The sequence below is a fragment of the Halichoerus grypus genome, chromosome 13 (genome assembly GCF_964656455.1).
Source record: "Halichoerus grypus chromosome 13, mHalGry1.hap1.1, whole genome shotgun sequence".
In the NCBI taxonomy this organism is placed as follows: domain Eukaryota; kingdom Metazoa; phylum Chordata; class Mammalia; order Carnivora; family Phocidae; genus Halichoerus; species Halichoerus grypus.
The window spans coordinates 26,926,300-26,944,583 of NC_135724.1; the positions used below are offsets into that span (position 1 = coordinate 26,926,300).

Consider the following 18,284-nt stretch of genomic DNA (forward strand, 5'->3'; position numbering starts at 1 on the left):
AGTGGGGGTTCCCCCAGGGAGCAGGCATGCCGGGGAGAAGCGGGAGGGAGGCCAGGGTGGAGGGAGCAGAGCACTGGCTGGGAGCCGGCCAAGAGCCTGGGGGTGAGGGGAAGATAACGGGATGGTTCCTTGGGCTGGCCATGGGGTCCCCAGATGCAATGTCGCTGGGGATGTGCTTGGAAGGGTTTCCGGATGAGATTAGTATTTGACTCAGAAGGTAGATGGCCCTGAATGGAACAAAGAGCAGAGAAAGGGAGACTCTGTCCCTTTCCTGCCTAGCTGTCCCTTCTCCTGCCCTGGGACTGGGACTCTCACCAGGGGCTCTGCTGGTGCTCAGGCCTTCCCGCGCCACCAGCCCACAGACAGACAGCAGGTGCTTCGACTCAGCCTCCACAGTCACGCAAGCCAGTTCTTCTCAGTAAATCCCCGCTGGAATATACTACTGCTCTGTTTCTCTGGAGAACACTGACTAATCCAGAGACTCTTCTTCCTTAACTTAACGTCCCATCTTGGGGGGGGAGGGACCTTCTCCGTCACTGGGAGTCTCGGCCTCGCTGTTCTCTGAGGAATCTCTTTCCTCCCAGGCGCTGCCTCAGCAAGGTTGGGGGAAGCGAGGTGGAGGGGATTAGGAAGGGTGGGCATCGGCCCATTGTTGGGGGTCACGATATCCACGGAAAGAGAACTACTGTCCCAGCCCCCTCGCCCCAGCCCAAAGCTAGCCCGGGCCTGGCCTCCCAGGGTCACCTCCACCGCGGGGATACACGGAGACTAAATAGGAATAATGGAGGGATGCAGGGCCTGAAAATAGAAAGCTGCAGAATTCAAAAGCTGGAGGGAGCCTAGTCCGCCATTCCCATTTTTACAGTGTGCAAGACCAGGGAAGGGAACCGTCTCTGCCCTGTCCCCACGCCGGGTTCTGGTGAGTGCTGGGTTCGGCACTCGAGACAGAGCCCTGGTTCTTGGATCAAGAGACACCGATGGAACTATGTGGAAGGCTACAGACAGCATTTTGGATCATCTCGCTTGCACAACGACGAGGGATTTGAACCTTCATTAACCTCCTGCAAACTAGGGATTTTAGTTAATAATAATGTCTCAATATTGGCTCATCAGTTGTAACAAATGTACCCCACTGAGGAGAGGTGTTAGTAACGGAGAGAGAGCACGGGGAACGCTCTGTACTTTCTGCTCCTTGTTCTGTAAACCCAAAACTGCTCTAAGAAGTGAAGTCTAGGGCGCCTGGGTGGCTCAGTCGTTAAGCGTCTGCCTTCGGCTCAGGTCATGATCCTAGGGTCCTGGGATCGAGCCCCGCATCGGGCTCCCTGCTCGGTGGGAAGCCTGCTTCTCCCTCTCCCACTCCCCCTGCTTGTGTTCCTGCTCTCGCTATCTCTCTCTCTGTCAAATAAATAAATAAAATCTTTAAAAAAAATAAAAATTAAAAATAAAAAAAAGAAGTGAAGTTTATTACTTAAAAGAAAAGGCTTATTAATATAAGTTCTGTTTTCAGGCGATGAAAGAAAGTCACCTTTCAGTTCACTGATCCACACACTGGGAAGGGACTTGAGACGACGCAGGGTATCCTGGGCTCTTACAAAGAAATAAGAAATCCATGCCTACTGTTGGAAAGTAAAACTCCTCCCTTACAGAGAAGCTGAGGAACCCTCTAGTTCAAAACACAAGCGATTACAATTGAAAACTGATCAAAAATGAGAACTTTCCCTTTAAGATTCATAAATTTTAGGAAACAGGTTAATTAGGTCCAGGGCACTGAACAGATTTTTTGAGAGATAAAGAGGTAAAAAAAAAAAAAGATAAGAGAGAAGGAGGAAGAAAGAAAAGGGGAAGAGGAGGAGAGAGGAGGGGGGAGGAGGTAGAAGGAGGAGAGGGAGAGGAGGAGGGGAGAGGAGGGGGGAGGGGAGGAGAGGGAGGAAGGAGAGGAGGGGGGAGGAAAAGGAAGAGGTGGAAGGAGGAGGGGAGGAGAGGGGGATAGAGAGGAGGAGGGCGGAGGAGGGGTGGAGAGGAGGAGGAGAAGAGGGGAGGGAGAGGGGAAACAGGTGAACAACAGGGACAGACAGGGAGGAAAATGGATGGGAAAACGGTGACTACTACCTCATTTCTTAGACAAAGACAGGTCTATGAGAGGCTTCCTGCAGATGCCCCCGGTACGCAGAGAAATAAGCACCCTGCTCAAGTGAGGTGTAGTTAGCAATGCAGTTCATTTTTATTAGTTATAAATAAAGTACAAAAAATCCACCAAAAGTGAATCTAAGCATTTACACAATTCCTAATGTCTCCGCCTTTTCATTGATGCACTATTGCTTTAATATTCATAATAAATATTCTTCTAGCTTTCTGCTATAAAATAGTCTATGTAGCAAAATGTTGCGCAGCACAACAGAACAGAACAGCAGGAGGGTTACAAAAAAGGACAATCAACACTGAGGATAATCCTTTCACTTACCAGGGGCAACCGAATTACCCCCGCAGGCCCAGTGCGGCTGGCTCTAGAGCTGAGACACGAGCCACAGCCAAGGCCGGGGCGGGGCTCGGGGAGGGGAGGGGGGGCACAGCCCAGCCAGGGCAAAGGGCCCCTTCCCGCTCTGACCCCGCAAAGCAGCGTAAGGCATGTCCACCCGGGAGCCCTGCCAAGGGGGCAGTGTCCGCCAGGCCTGGCGGTGTGGTGGTCGCGCACCCCGGTGGGCGACCCCACAGGCCGTCTCCAAGGAAAGCAGGAGAACGAGGCTCCAGGGCAGAGGCAGAAAGGGAAGCTGGGCAGGCAGCAGGCAGGAAGGCCAGGGAACGGGACCCATAGTCCGGCTGGAGCAAAGTTGGGGCGTAGGGACCCTACAAGGCCCGGCCACTTCCTGCAAGCCCGGGGCCGGCCGCGTGGCGAGTCTGGGCCTCCGCCTCCTCCCCCATCAGCACCATCCCAGGGGCCTCATGTGGAGGATGGACGTCTCCACCAGGCAAAGGCAGTGATGGCAAGAGGCAAGAGGGAAGGATGAGCAGGAAAGGAAGGGAAGGAGGACAGAAGGGAGGAGGCAAACATGCAGAGGGCACAGGAGTGGTCCTCCTTCTCCTGGCCAGGGTCACAGCGGGCCCAGAGGCCTCTCCTGGGGGCATGGACCTCCTCTCTCTCTTTTTTGGCTCAAAGACATCTGGGCTCAGGGCATTGCCAGCCTTTGAGGCCACTGCTTCCCCAAACCCTCCCCAGCATTCCTTCCCAGGAGCAGGGAGACAGGAGGGCCCTGCCCCATCCTCCACAGCAGCCCCGCCCGCCCACAGCCTCCAAGGAGCAAAGACAGAGGGCCAAGGAGGAGAAGACCGTGGGAGGAGAGACCGAGAGTCCCGAGTCTGTATCCCAGGGCTCTGCTCAACAACACAGGCTCCAAGAGAGGACAGGTTGGAGTGGCAACCCCAAACATCACACTTTGGGGCTGATATTCTACCTACCCCATCCCCACAACTAACAACAACACGGGGATTTCAGCTGGCTCTGCAAAGGCCCACCAAGGCTTGTGAAAGCACATGTCCTGTGTCCAGGATGTGTCCGCCTATCCCGCCTCCCTGTCTCCCGCAGGATGCCCTCCTTCTCTCCGTCCCTCCATCCTTTCTCTTCCCCTTCCTTCTCTCCTGAGAGGGTGAGACAGCACAGCGTGGTGTCCCACCCCCCTCTGTGTCATTGTCTCTCAGGGCCTGAGGGACCCTAGACACCCTCCCCTTCGCCTCCCTCAGCCCTGCCCAGAACACCGAGACTCAAGGAGGCCAAATGACTTGCTCAAGTTCACAGGGAAGTTTGCAATAGAGCTGGTCTGAGAACCTGAGCCTCCTGACCCCCCAGTCCAAGGCTCTTTCTAATAAATCAGGCTTTTTGGCTTTCAGATGCTCCTGCTGGTAATGTCTGAGGGGCCTAGTTCCGGAACCAGAGAGATCTGGAGCCCAAGCGGAGAGAGTGACCCCTAGTGCCCCTGGACCAAGCTGGGAGGATGAAGGTGGGGTGGGCTGAGGTCGTGGGAAGGGTAAGGGAAGAAAGAAAAAGCGGTTAATGATGGGGATTTGGGGAGGGGGCCAGGGTAGCAAGTGAAAGGATTAGCCCAGTCTGCTGACGAGTGCAAATTATATTTATATATGTGCTATAAATACAGTCACTATATTGGAGTTTTTCACTAGGTCACAGCATACAGAATCAAAGGTTTGCATTTCGTATGGAATGTATCCAAAGAGGCCAGCACCACAGTAGGACAGCTTGCAATCACACACCCTGATAGTTTGGACGAAATAAAGTTCGCGGAATTTTATTTAAATTTTTTTTTTGTATTCATAGTTGTTTGTCATCGTACCAATGCATGCAAAGCATTCCACTCCCAGAAACAACGCCAAAATGAGGTAATAGGAGTAATAAAAAAAATTAGTATCCTTTCTAAATAAATAAATTATAATTAAAAATGCAAAACAACTATAAAAATAATTAAATAAGAACCCACGATATCTACAAGTTAGTCATAAATTATGATTGTTAAATATAAGGCATTTAAACTCACAAAACCCTGTAAACTAGCAACGTGCCATGTTTTTTGTTTTTTGTGTTTTTTTTTTTTTCATTTTTGTTTTTCTATCAGCTGAAATCGCTCTAGCATTTGCTCTACGCGCAGGAGATGAAACACGACAGGGGGACCTGACAGACGTTGCTACAGCCCCACGCGGGGAGTGTTGGCCCCGCCAGCAGGCGGCGGGGGGCTTGGGGGATTTCTTCAGGAAAAAAAAAAAGATCTGGTGCTTTGTCTTCACCATTGAAAAAACTGTGCTTGTTCATTAGGCGTAAAGAGTTGAGAATACTTGCAGGGAGGCTGGGAGCATTTGCAGAAGAGGAGCTTGAGTCCTGCCACAGCTGCTGGGCCGGGGGGGCCCCAGGGCCCAAGGGGTCCCGGCAGGTGGCGGAGCCCCGCGCCTGGGCCTCTGCCCCGAGCCAGCCGCCTGTGGCGTTGGTTGGTTTCGTGGATTGGCGTCCTTGGCGACCCGCTTTGGCCCGGGCTGCGCTGCGGCTGGGAGGCCCACCTTGAATCCTGGGGTGGCTCTGCCCCAGAAGGCACTCATGCGTCTCAGTCAGGAAAGGGTCTGAGTCCCTTGAGTTGAGCAGTAGGAGGACTACCGGGGGTGTCCCCTCCTGGAGGTGGTGGGTACAAGATGCTGAGGCCTGGAGCCTGCCTCTTCGTCATCTTCCCAGGGCTCCCCGACAAGGGAGAGGGGGCTTCGAGGGCACAGAAGCACAGACCCCTCTCCCATGTTCTCACCCAGAGAGCTGTCCGGCTAAGGAGCCTGGAGCTGGCAGGGGCCTGAGGCCACGTCCCCTCCTATGCCCACCTACAGGGTACAAGGGCCCAGGGAGATAGGGAGGGGAGATGGGCTTCAGGATCCACCCCCCAAAGTTGGTGGCTGACCTCTCCCCTCTGGGGCGATCCCCACCCCAGTCAGTGCCTAATGGTAGCCTGGGGCGCTCAGAGCCCGCCCAGTACAGGGAGGAGGAGGGGACTGCGTGCGTCCCACTCTCAGCCTCTGAGACAGATGTTGGTGCCCACAGGAAGTTGTTTTCAACAGCTCGGTAGGCACTTGGTCCTACCACTCGAAAGATGTGTTGATGTCAGGGAGGATCAGAGAATGTGAGTGTTGGAAGGAAATTTAGCAAGCATCCAATCCAACCTCCTTGCCTTACAGCTGGGGAAACTGAGGCCCAGCAGCGTGGCATGCTTTGTCATTGAAGAATCAAGACTAGAACCCACACCCCAGCTCTCGCGCCATCTGCCTCCACACCGACTCCCTCTACTTGCTAGCCTTTTGAACCAGCCTCAGAGAGCACAAGAGCCCCAGACTGAGAGGGGAGTGACCTTCCCTAGACCACCCTGGCTACCCCCAGGTCACAGCAGGCTGGGGAGAGTTCCCCACTCCCTGTGGCTACTGGTAACTAGCTCTCCCCGAAATCCTGACTCGGAAGCACCTTCTACACCGGTGGGTTCTCCAGCCTTTAGCCCTGGAGACACAGTTCACACACTGGAACCATGGAACTGGACAATGTAATGCTCATTGCTGTTAACCCTGCGTCAGCTAGTCACCATTTTTGTGCTATTATATGCGTCTTGGGTCCTCAGCTTTAAGCTCCTCAAGGCAGGGATGTTGTCCTCTTTCCCCGCACTGAACAGGCACTCAGTAAAGACGTTATAGAACACCAGAGTATGGGTGCTGGAAGAAGCTTCAGTCTGAGTAAGATCCTTGAGTAACCCTCCCACCAGAAGCCAGCCACATCCCCCATTCTGTGCCTGCAGGTGTCCAGAAGAGCCATGCCTCCGCCTGACAGCTCTGGTTGTGCTAGAACGTTCTACCTCAAGCCCAAGTCTGCCTCTCGGTCATTTTTACCCATTGGTGCTGGACGTACCCTTGGTAGCAGCCATGCAGACTCAGATTTCCTTAACCTTACAGAATTTCTTCATGTATGGGATAAGTATGCTGTCCTCCTTAGTCTTCTTTTACCGATATGAGGGCATTGAGGGGGTAAGGGGAGCGGGGAGGCTTTGAGGGCAGTGCAAATAAGGGAGGGGGAGAGGCAAAGGAAGGGAGCAGAATTCCAGCTGGGCTGGGGTTTTCCACCTGTGGGTGAAGAAAACTGGGTTGGGGTTGGAATTTGGTGGATCTTCCCATCTCCTTTCTTCTGTCCTCCCATCTCTCTGCTCCCTTTGAGGTTCAAGAAAAATTACAGGGTGGTGCAGAAAGACACATTGTGTGATGTCACTTGGAACTTCCAGGTCAGTCTGTCCACCACCCCCTGTCCCTAAACCCCAAGGAGGTTCTCAGGATGGAGCATGAATTTGTTGCGTGGAGAGTGTCAGTCCTCACAATGTCTGGGTGAGGTAGAAGAGGGGGCAATGGGGATGCACTGTCGTTTGTCTCCCCTCTAAGGAGAAGGAAAATGAGGCACAGAGAAAGAGCGGGATTTGCCCAGGGTTGTCAAAGAGTTAGAGAAAGAGCCAGAGACTACGGACCCAGGGCCTCCCAAACCCAGCCAACACAGTCTCAGGACCGGGACCATCTCTGAGGGATTCCATCGGGATCTGAGACACCCCAAAAGAAGCTGAAGGCCCTCCTCCAGGTCCACGGTGTTTGACCTCGGCCCCTGAGTGCTAGCCGAGAGCACTTTGGCCAAGGCCAAGTGTCTACCACCTATGCTAACGTATCTTCATCATCCAGTTAATTTTTTGCATAGGGAGGCAGTGGCCAAAATTGCCTCTTTGTGACAGGGCTTAAGCACAGCCGAAAGGAAGAAGGTGGCATGAGCAGGGACACCCTGGCTCCAAGGAACACGGGGGAAACTCTAGCTGAAGGCTGGCCCCTCCCTAGTTCCATGTGGAACCGGGGACATGGCTGGAACTGAGTAGATGGGCCCTGGAACTGGGGAGCCCTCCTTCCAGACAGAATCTCCCCCTTCTCCTACTCAAACTCTGCCTTCCTCACCCTGGCTGAGCCCCTTGGGGGCCCGCCTAAGCCCCCCATCTGCTCCTTTTCCAGTCCTCCCCTTCCCCAGATGCTCCCCTTCCACACTCCATGCACTGTAAACATGAGAAAAACAAAAGCAAAGGAAAAAACAAAACCGAAAACAAAACAAGAACCCCCCTCCCGCCTCCCAACCTGGGTGGGGAAAAAAAAAAAATCATCCTTTTTCACCAGAAAGAGGATTTGGCTTTTTTTTTTTTCCGCACCTTTGATTCCTTTTTCCTTTTTTTCTCATAAAGACGGGAAGATCTGGGCTGTCGTTGGTTGGTTCGGTCAGGCACCAAAACAAGGAACTCAATGAGAAATATTTGGTGCGAATTCGTAATAGCGACATGTCCACCACAAGATGACTAGAGCACCACACACAACATTTTTCTTAAGCTAACATGCTCCGGCTGCCATCCACAGAAATAGCTAGAGACCCCTACGTGGTTTCTACGTGGTCGAGAGGTATATATACAATCCTTCAAAGGACAGGATTGAGGGGCCTGTCTATCAGCTAGGACCTTCCAGTTCACATCGAGATTCTCAGCAGCGTGGGCCCCCCCTTCCCACCCCCGCTCCGGGCACGGCCAGCTCCCTCCCGCGCAGCGAGGTGGATGGGGGCAGTCACCATTCTGGATGGGGGGTCCTCCCCCCACCCCTCCTTTCCCTCAGACACTGATACCGCCAACTCCGCTTTCCACAAAATGTGCTTGCAGGCTTCTCCTCTACATCAAATGGCTCAGAAGGCAAAGTTTGGCTGCAAGGGCTATGGCCGTGGGGGGACCTGGTGAAGGAAAATGGGGCATCCACGGGCTAATTCCTCCCTCAGCTGTCGGCTCCCAGTTGTGTCTCAATGTCCACTCGGCAGATGGGACATTTCTTGCTCATGGCGAGCCACTGGTCCACACACAGTTGGTGGAAGAGATGCATACAGGGTAGGCGCCTGGAAGAGAAGGGAGGGTCAGATGACTGGTGGAAAGGGAGGGGTCCCCGGCGGGCCAGGGGCGGCGCGATACTGGCTATCACAGGTTGGGGGGGGACCCACACTGGCACCACTGGGGGATGGGCCAAAGATGGGTGGATCTTCCCATCTCCTTTCTTCTGTCAGGGAGAAGAAGAGTGAGGAGCCCTGCCCCAGAGTGAGGCTGTGGCTGGGATGAGAAGTCATGACAGGGAGGAGCACCCCATGGCCCTCCTCCTCCATGAAGCCCTTTCAGACCAGCCTGAAACAAAGCCATGACTTTGTCTGAGACCCATCCAGGCCAAACATCGCTCTGTTCTCTTATACTTTGTGTCCACCAGTCCATACCATAAACATCACACATCTAGAACATTCCACACCCCACCTTCCCAGAACAACCACATAGCCCACCAGAGCACACTTAGCACACACATGCACAAGAGAACAAGCACCGTACCCCTGACATACAGCACATGACTGATTACTAACACCTGTGGGGGGAAGGGAGGGGAAACAGAAGAGGTGGGTCTCCTACCTCACATCTTCTCCATCTTCCAGCATAGACAGACAAATTGTGCATTTCTCATCTGTGTCTGATTCCTCCCCCTCTTCCTTCTTGCCCTTGCCATCCTGGGGTCTTCGCTATGAGAAGCAGAGGAGAAGCATTGGTTACCTGGATCAGCTCACTTGGTGACCACTATCTTTCAACCACAGCCTCCCCCTCCCTTATCTGTGAGTCAGTGTCTTTCTAAATTCTTAAGGAATCCCCAGACTTGTATGCTCACCCCAGGCCCTTTTCCCAGCCTCCTCCCCAACTCTTCCTCCTTGCCTCAGGATACAGTGGTGGTTATCCTGGCTGAAGGGTATAGAGTTTGGAAAGGAATTGTGTGTCTAATGAATCAGTCCATGGCAAAACTATGGCTTGTGCATAAACTGCTTCTCCTTCCTATTCCCCTCATACTGTCCACTCCTCCTTATGTCCTTTCCTACCTAGATCCCTGCCTCCAGGCTTCTGCCTCCACATTCACATCCAGCATGCTTCATCCATTCATCCACTCATCCATTTACTCTTCCACCCATCCACTCACTCACTTGCCCTCCAACCACCCAACGTCTCACCCATCCGCCCATCTACCCTTCCACCCATCCATCCATATATCCATACATACATACATGCATGCATACATCTACCCAACCGCCCATCCATCCACTCACCCACCCATCCATTTACCCACTCAGCCTCCAACCACCCAACCTTCTATCTACCCATCTATCCTTCCATCCATCCATCCATCCATCCATCCATCCATCCATCCATCCTGTCTTCCTGTCTTCCTTCCTTCCTTCTTTCCTTCCTTCCTTCTTTCCTTCTCTCCTTCCCTTCTTCCTTTATTTCTTTCACTCTACTAAGGTCTACTCATTTATTCATTCATTACTAGATGAAGGCAAAATTCCTCAACTCCTATAATTTGTACCATACTGTGACTTTATATTGTTGGATTTCTTCCTATCCAGAAAATTCCTTTAAGATAGGCACTAGCTCCAAAATGAGTTTGGACATCATGTAGTCACTTTGTTTATATTTGTTGACTTTAGTTGAATTGTTTTAAATTCTATGCTAATTATTTGAAAATCATTAACTGCTATGTAGAAAGTTCCAAGTTCTTAGATTGTGTGGACCATGGTTCACCCTTCCTTGGGTAGTGTTCCACACTTGGCCAAGCAGAAGGCACATCATCAGTGCTTTAAAAATATTCTGGGGAGGAAGGAATCTAATCAGTGAATGAAATCAGCCCAGCTTTCTTGTCCCCATCTCCAAGCTGTGCAGTGAAACAGTCTGATAATATCCATGGGAAGAAAACTAGCCCTTCTGTCCCCTCTCCAGAGAGAAGCAGACTTAAAGGTCATTTTGCCAAGAGGAAAATCTGCAGACTCACAAGATTTAAACAAGACAAAACAAAACAAAACACCACCCACAGAATAACTATGACCTTGGGGACAGGCCTAGATGCTAGGTTTCCCCACTCGAGTCCCTGGTCCTAAGCTCTGGAGTTCCTTAGTCTGATGTGGTCCCCGGAGTATTAGAGCCTTACTGGAACATAGAAGAAAATCTATGCTTTCTGCTCTCAGCCTCCCTGGGCCCTATATACTCCAACTGCAAACCCCGTGATGGCCACTGCAATAAGGGTTCCCTCGTCTAGAACCCAGAAAATCAGAATTACATCCATAGTCCCATATAATCATCATGGCTATTGAGTCTGAATGGAGTCATGATGGTCTGCCTGCCTAACAGCCCAGCTGTGTTTCTGGGAAGAGTGGCCTTCTTTCAGTTGGTCCTTTGAGAAATGGGATGTTCTATAAAAGATACTAATAAGACTCACTACTTGCCTATTTTCTATTGTTATTTTCCCACCATTATTCATGGTTTCCTTTTTATAGTTAATGATTTCAAACAGTCTCACCTTATTCTACTATGTCTAATCTGTATTTCTTTTTTTCTTAAGATTTATTTATTTGAGAGAAAGAGAGAGAGTAGGGGGAAGGGCAGAGAGAGAGGGAGAGAGAGTCTTAAGGACACTCTACTGTGAGCATGGAACCCAACTCAGGGCTCGATCTCATGACCCTGAGATCACAACCTGAGCCAAAACCACGAGTTGGATGCTTAAACCAACTGTGCCACCCAGGCGTCCCTAATCTATATTTCTTTAATTATTGTCTCTTTTCAAATCTTACCCTATTTCCTCTTTTGTATTTTTAATCTTTTAGGTCTTCTAGGTTTTGTCTTCTCATTATCTGTGTAACTTTTAGTTTAATGATAACTCTTCACAGCATGTATTTCATATTTATTTTACCCCTTCTGTCTGTACCTTTTTTCCTTCATTCATATTCCCTCTCACGTCAGTGTTATTGGTTTTCATTCTGTATGTTGTTTTCATATCTTTGCCTAATTCTTATTTTTTATATTTGTCTGCATGACTATATTTCTTTTATATTTTTTATTTTTATCATCACTATTGTAAAATATTTTTTTGTTTTTTATTATTTGACTCTCAGTTTAAATTTTTAAAGTTTTTTTCACATTTTATTTGGGTCCTAAACTTTATCATTTCATATTTTATTTCTTATTTCTTTCTTATAATATTTTATTCTCCTAATTCTCCCTTCATTCTCATCATCTTTACCTCAACTCCTTATGTCATTGGCTTGGTTCGTGTTCCCTTTCCATCCTCAGTATGTGTTCTCTCTCTGTCTCCTCAAGGCCTGTGGCCCTGAGGGCAGGTGCAGTGTGTGGCCCTGGCGGCAGCTGCAGTGTGTGGCCCTGGCAAGAGTGAGTACGCCCTGGTCAGAGGAGTGGAAGCTGCTCTGGACTCTTGAACACGCCACTCATCCCCTTCCATGTTCTCCTCCAACAGCCTAAACTTGCCCTGCAGAGAATGATCATCTTCCATTTGCTGATGATACCCTTAGTTACTGAAATACTGCCATTTCTTCTATGAACACCCTACCCATATAGGACACATTGCAGATAATAAATGTTGGTTGAAATAACTTATGGATGAATCCAATGCCTCTATGAGGATCTGCACAGACCAAGATTCATGGTCTTTTAATTGATATCATTGGCATCTCTGCAAGCCTAGAACAAGTGAGCCCTACATCAAGGTGAGAGCAGTTCAACCTCCTGATCACTCGCCAGATACTAGGCACTGTGCTAAGCTGTTATATGCATTGTCCCACTGAATCCCTGGAGAACCCCTTATGGTTGCTACTAACACATCATTCCTATTTTACATTAAAAAGGACAGGGAAGGGGCCAGAAAAGCCAAGTAAGTTGTCCAGGGCTACACAGCTATCAGTGGTGGTTATGGACTGAATGTTTGTGCCTCCCACCCCCAAATTCATATGTTGACGCCCTATCCCCCAATGTGATGGTATTAGGAGATGGGGCCTCTGGAAGCTAATTAGGTTTAGGTGACGTCATGAAGACAGAGACCCTATGATGGGATTAGCGCCCCTATAAGAAGAGGAAAAGACACCAGAGCTTCCTCTCTTTGCCATCCGAAGAGACAGCAAGAATGGAGCCATCTACAAGTCAGGAAGAGAACCCAGTGCCTTGATCTTGGACTTCCCAGCCTTGAGAACTGTGAGAAATAAATGTCTGCAGTTTAAGCCACCCAGCTGTTGGTACTTTGTTATTGCAGCCCAAACAAAGACAGTAGTAACACTGAAATTAAAAACTGGCCCTATCTGACTCCAACACTTAGCGCTCACAACCATTGTACCCCAGTGCCTCATGGGGCAGTGAAGATGGGCTCTGGCTTGACTTCAATGAGCATTTTCCCACGCCAAGTCTCTCAGCACTTGTCAAGCTTTTAATTCTTAAATTTTAAAAAAAGTATTTGTTTTCATTGCAGAATTTATTTTGTAGAGCAATTTTAGCTTACATTAAAATTGAGCAGAGAATACAGCCCATTCACACATCCCTCCCCCACTCAACACACACACACACACACACACACACACACACACAGACACACACACACAGTTTGACCTGTTATTAACATCTTGCATTAGTGTGGTACATTCGTTACAACTGATGGACTGATAGTGATACGCTGTTATTAACTGAAGACTTTATATTAGGGTTCATTCTTCCTGTTGTAGTGTTCTATGGGTTTTGACAAATGCACAATGTCATGTGTCCACCATTACAGTGGCGTGCAATAATTTCACTAAAAATAGCCTGTTGGGTGCCTGGGTGGCTCAGTTGGTTAAGCGACTGCCTTCGGCTCAGGTCATGATCCTGGAGTCCCGGGATCGAGTCCCGCATCGGGCTCCCTGCTCAGCAGGGAGTCTGCTTCTCCCTCTGACCCTCCCCCATCTCATGTGCTCTCTCTCTCCTCTCATCCTCTCTCAAATAAATAAATAAAATCTTTAAAAAAAATAAAAAATAAAAAAAATAAAATAAAAATAGCCTGTGATCCACCCATTCACTGTCTATCCCTCCCCCCAAAGCCCCTGGCAACAAGGGACCTTTAAACAATCTAGTTTTGCCTTTTCCAGAATGCCATATCATTGGAATCATACAGTATGCAGCCTTTTAGGGTTGGCTTCTTTCACTTAGTAATATGCATTTAAGTTTCCCTAATCTCTTTCCATGGCTCATTTTTTAAAAATCATGAAATAATATTCCATTGTATGGATGCACCACTGTTGTTTATCCACTCACTTATTGAATGACACCGTGGTTGCTTCCAAATTTTTTATTTATTTGAATTTAAAAATGTTTTAAAAATCAGATTCCTGGGTTCGAATCCTACTCTACATTCCTGAGCCATAACCGTGGAGAATCTACTTCTATAGGCTTGGGGTGGAGCCTTGAACGTGTGGGTTTAAAAGCTCCCCAGGTGATCCTGATGCTCAATGAGGATTGGAAACTCTTGCTCTGACCTTAGTTGCCCATTTGTCCCCATGTGGGATTACTTGGACTTCTTTTCTAAGGCGTATCTTAGTTTCACTTATCTTCACTGCAGGTGCTCCCTTTGTCCACCTCATTCAGACACGAGCATTCATGCACCTGTATGCCTACCTAACACACCCACTCACAAGTCCACATGCACACACACACACAGCCTTCCTCCTTTATGATGAGAGGCAACCCCGTCTCCCCTCCTGGTCACACCTGACGGAGACAGGGGAAAAGACTCTGGGAAAACATCACAGCTTCAGAGCACCTAACCACAACCCCTCAACTACGCAGGCTGACCTGCTAGCAGACTCACCTTCTTGTATTTGTGGGGGAAGGTGAACCTCTCAATGGTGTTCTGTACAGCTCCCCGAGTCACATTTCCCAACCTGTCCTCAAGCTGCAGCAGCTCCTGCAAAGAGAAAAATGTGGACATGTGCACTCTGCATGCGCTAACTCACTCACACACACACACACACACACACACGTGTGCACGCAATATGGAGGAAGGACACTGAAAGATGTTAGCAAGAAGCATTCACATAGGGACGCTTGGGTGGCTCAGTCGGTTAAGCGGCTGCCTTCGGCTCAGGTCGTGATCCCGGGGTCCTGGGATCTAGTCCTGCATCGGGCTCCCTGCTCAGCGGGGAGTCTGCTTCTCCCTCTCCTTCTGCCTGCCTCTCTGCCTATTTGTTCTCTCTCTCTATCTCTCTGTCAAATAAATAAAATCTTAAAAAAAAAAAAAAAGAAGCATTCACATAGCCATTGGGAAGAACTTGTCTGGTACTGAAAGACCCCCACATCTTTACTCACTCTCTCTTCTTCTCTCTTTTACTCTCAACCCCGAAGCTCCCGGCAACCTCCCATGCCCCAGCCACCAGCAGGAGAAAGGAGGAGGGAACAATGAACAAGAATGGTGTCTCCACCAAGCCAGCTGGAGCCAGACAGAGGGGCGGGCGTACCTCGTAGCTCTCCCGCACCGCGGAGGTGTGTCTGCTGGGGTTCAGTCCCTGGAGAGCAAGGAAGTGAAGCTGAGGGTAAGGGTAGTTTCGGATTTCATGGACGACCTGTTGGGGAGAAAATGCCTCGGATAGGATTCCAGGCTGCACGAGCCCAGCATCCGACTGCTCCCCCCATAACTGGCCAATCTGCACACCCCCGAGATTCTTCAGGCAAAAGTGCTCTCTTTCCTGCTCCAATACCCTCCTCTCCTCGTCAAGAACCAAGCCTGTGCCAGACCGGCCCCAGAAAAAATAACAAAATCAATAAAGTAAATATAGATTAGTAAATATATACACTGTATACTAATATAATTAGTAAGATGACTAAGCTGATTGGGCATTTATTTCAAGGCAGGCTCTGTCTAAGTACTTCACGTGACTAATTGATCTCATCGGATCTAGGATGTGGGTGCAATTACTACCCCCATTTTACTGGTAGGGGAAATGAGACACAAATAGATAAAGTGAGTGCCTAAGTTATGCAACCAAGTGGCAGACGGTGACTTCAAACGAGGCAGTTGGGTGGCCGTGGGCCACTTCTTCCCCTCAGCTCAGTACGGCCTCAGGCGGTGCCTCAGACCGTGAAGAGCGTGGGCCACGTCCTGTCCAGGCAGGACAAACGAGAGCACAGATTTCAGCACAATAGACTCAGTAATCAAAGTAAATAATATTTTAATGCAATATTTCTTTTTAAAAAATAAAAATTAATGCGAAAAGTCCATAATGAACAAAATACCAAAATTTTAAATAAAGACAGGATCTGACCCTGCCCTGGCAAGGCCCTGCCCTGCTCACCTCATCCTGGCCCCGGCTATGAGATGGAGGGGCCAGATTTCCATCATAGCTCCTCTCCTGAGCTCTGTTACTTAACCTCTCTATGCCTCAGTTTGCCCATCTGAAAAACAGGGATAAATACCCTTTCATGTAAGGTTCTGGGTAATTCGCATAAAGTGGTTAGAACAGGGCCTGCCATGCACTAAGCGCTCAATAAATGTTAGCTTTTTCTCTTAGGAGATGGTGCTTCATGACACCAACCCGAGAACCTCAGAGCGGACAAGGGCTTCAGCGATCACTCATCCAAACCTCTCATTGCGCAAACAAGGATACTGAGGAACGGGGTGGTTAATGGCAGAGACAAGGGCTGGAAGGGGGGAAATGTGTTGTAGGGCAGCAACACGAACGAGCTGTCTGGAGATAAGATTTCACAATCAGTCCGTTGCTGCTTTAATGGCCTGTCTTCACCTCTGCCCCAGGGAGCTGGCAGCGCCAGGGCCTGGGGAGGCCCCCAGAGCCAGCCTGCCCCTTTCTGCAATCGCAGAGCCCTGTAGTGACAAAGTCCGGCCCCTTGCACAAAGCAGAACTGGATCAGCAGGTCCGGCCCGAGGGGGCTCCTGCGTGGGCTCCTTTGTCCCTAACGCAGGCCCTTGCCAGCCCCGTGAGGACGAGGCAGGCATCTTCATGCCATCTCATAGATAAGTAAAATCAAAGCCCAGGGAGGCGCTGACCCCAAGAAATTAGCTAAATGAGGTGATAATGAGGGACTACCCTGGCTGTTCTTAGCCCCGAGCCTCTTCCCCACAAACCACAGCCCACCATGCACCCCTTTCCCTCCTCCAGTGCCCCACTCAGTCCCGCCCACAGTACTGGCTTTCGTCCGGCAGGTGCCATCAAGCCAGGGTGGGAACAGGAGCGGGGAGGGGAGGACAGCATGACAGCAGGACTCGGGGGAGCCGCTGGCCTTAGTCCACTGCCGGCACCCCCAGGCAGCAAGGGGGTCGGTTTCCTGGCAGAGCCCTTGCACTCACCATCTGCGTGGAGGAGGAGTTTCTGGGAAAGTGGTGCATTCGAGGAGTCGCTAGGTAATGCTGATAGTGCTGAGGGATGGGCCGCACCTGGAACTGGGCCGGGCTCAAGCCGGCGTCCACACTGAGATCCCTGCGGGGACAAGGCCACAGTGAACCACAGGGCGGTGGGCTTCAGCCATCTGCTTACGGGAGGGACGTCAGACCTCGAGCCCAGGGACAAGACTCAGAGTCACAGACCACCAGAGCTGCAAGGGACTCAGCATCACCTGCCCCTTCCCCTCTTTTTAAAGTGAAGAAAACAGAGACTTAGAGGAGGAAAGGGGTCTGCCAGGGCTGAAGGGGCTGGAACAGTCTACGCCTCATAAAACTTGTTAAAATGAGCGCACCGAAGCTCCCTCCCAAGACAAAGCCCATCCCTGAGAGAAACACTGGAAGGATCCAAATAGAGCCGGTCAGGGGTATGGAGCAAAGGGAAGACAAGTCAGGCAGAGGCGGGAGCGGAGGTCATATTTGTGCCACTGTGAGAAAAAACACGAAGAGGGACCCCGGTAGCCATGAGGCTGGGAAAGCTATCCTGGACCCCTGCCCCCCACTCCTACAAGGACAGGAAAACTCATTTCACGTAAAAAATTAACCAGTCTTTGCAACTGAAGAGTAACCAGGGCTCCTTGGGAAATGGCCAATTTCAGGTCTGGGGCAGAAAATGTGCAAAATGATTTGAAACCTCTTGTTACAACTGAAAGCAAGGAAGTTGTCAAGGTCATGCCAAGAGGATTCAGGAACCATCCTGAAGAGCTTCCCACTGGGCAGGTCTTGGACGAGGGGCGTGTCAGCGAGCATAATTCCAGCAGATGGAAACTCCTCGAACAGGTTCGGATCCATGAGAGGGAAATTATACTAAATTATACAAAGAAAACCGGTCCCTTCGAAGGATGTCAGGGAACCAAAGCTTCATTTTGAAAACTAGTAAAGAAAGGGGAAGAATCCAACGCTGATCCTGCCTTTCCTCTGTTAACTGGATTGAGGGTAGCCAAATGGTTGACGAAGGGAAATTTCTCTTTATAAAAGCTCTCTAGCTAACAAATGAGTAAGGGATGATGGAGTTATCTGTCACCTCCCTGCATCCCCAAAAGAAATAAAGGCGCCTGGTGAAGATCACCAATTGCTGCTAACACCACAGGACAGACAACCAGCTTTCTGCTGGGAGAACACACCCCTTTTCAGTATTTTTGCCAAGAAATAGTAAGAGCTGAACGTGAATCTGCTCAACCCTTGATCTAAGCACCAGTGCACCGGGAACAGAGAAAAACTGAGGGACACCTGAAGGGACACAGCAGAGCGCAACCAGCACGATCCAGAGAGAGGGAAAGCAGAAAAAGCAGCCCACATCACTTCAACAAATACATCCAAACTAAGGAAAAAAGATACGAAGGGCATTTAAGGAATTTCTGCTTCCAGATGTGATGTGTATATATATATATATATATATATATATATATGTGAGTGTGTGTGTGTGTGTCTATATA

The 18,284-nt window shown here is 49.9% G+C and overlaps 1 protein-coding gene across 2 annotated transcripts in view; it reads right to left on the reverse strand.

Moving 5' to 3' along the window:
- Positions 1-2,199: 2,199 nt before the first annotated feature.
- Positions 2,200-18,284, reverse strand: part of ARK2C (arkadia (RNF111) C-terminal like ring finger ubiquitin ligase 2C) — a 107,611-nt gene continuing 91,526 nt past the window's right edge. Inside the window, exons 4-8 of one of the 2 annotated variants that reach the window (XM_036107597.2) lie at positions 16,759-16,888; positions 14,915-14,962; positions 14,269-14,364; positions 9,021-9,127; positions 2,200-8,467 (exon numbers count right to left, since the gene is read on the reverse strand). In XM_036107597.2, coding sequence (XP_035963490.1) covers positions 8,350-8,467; positions 9,021-9,127; positions 14,269-14,364; positions 14,915-14,962; positions 16,759-16,888 — 499 coding nt within the window. In that variant the 3' untranslated portion in view covers positions 2,200-8,349. Of the gene's footprint in view, positions 8,468-9,020; positions 9,128-14,268; positions 14,365-14,914; positions 15,020-16,758; positions 16,889-18,284 lie in introns of both variants that reach the window. The other variant, XM_036107596.2, reaches the window with a different exon arrangement.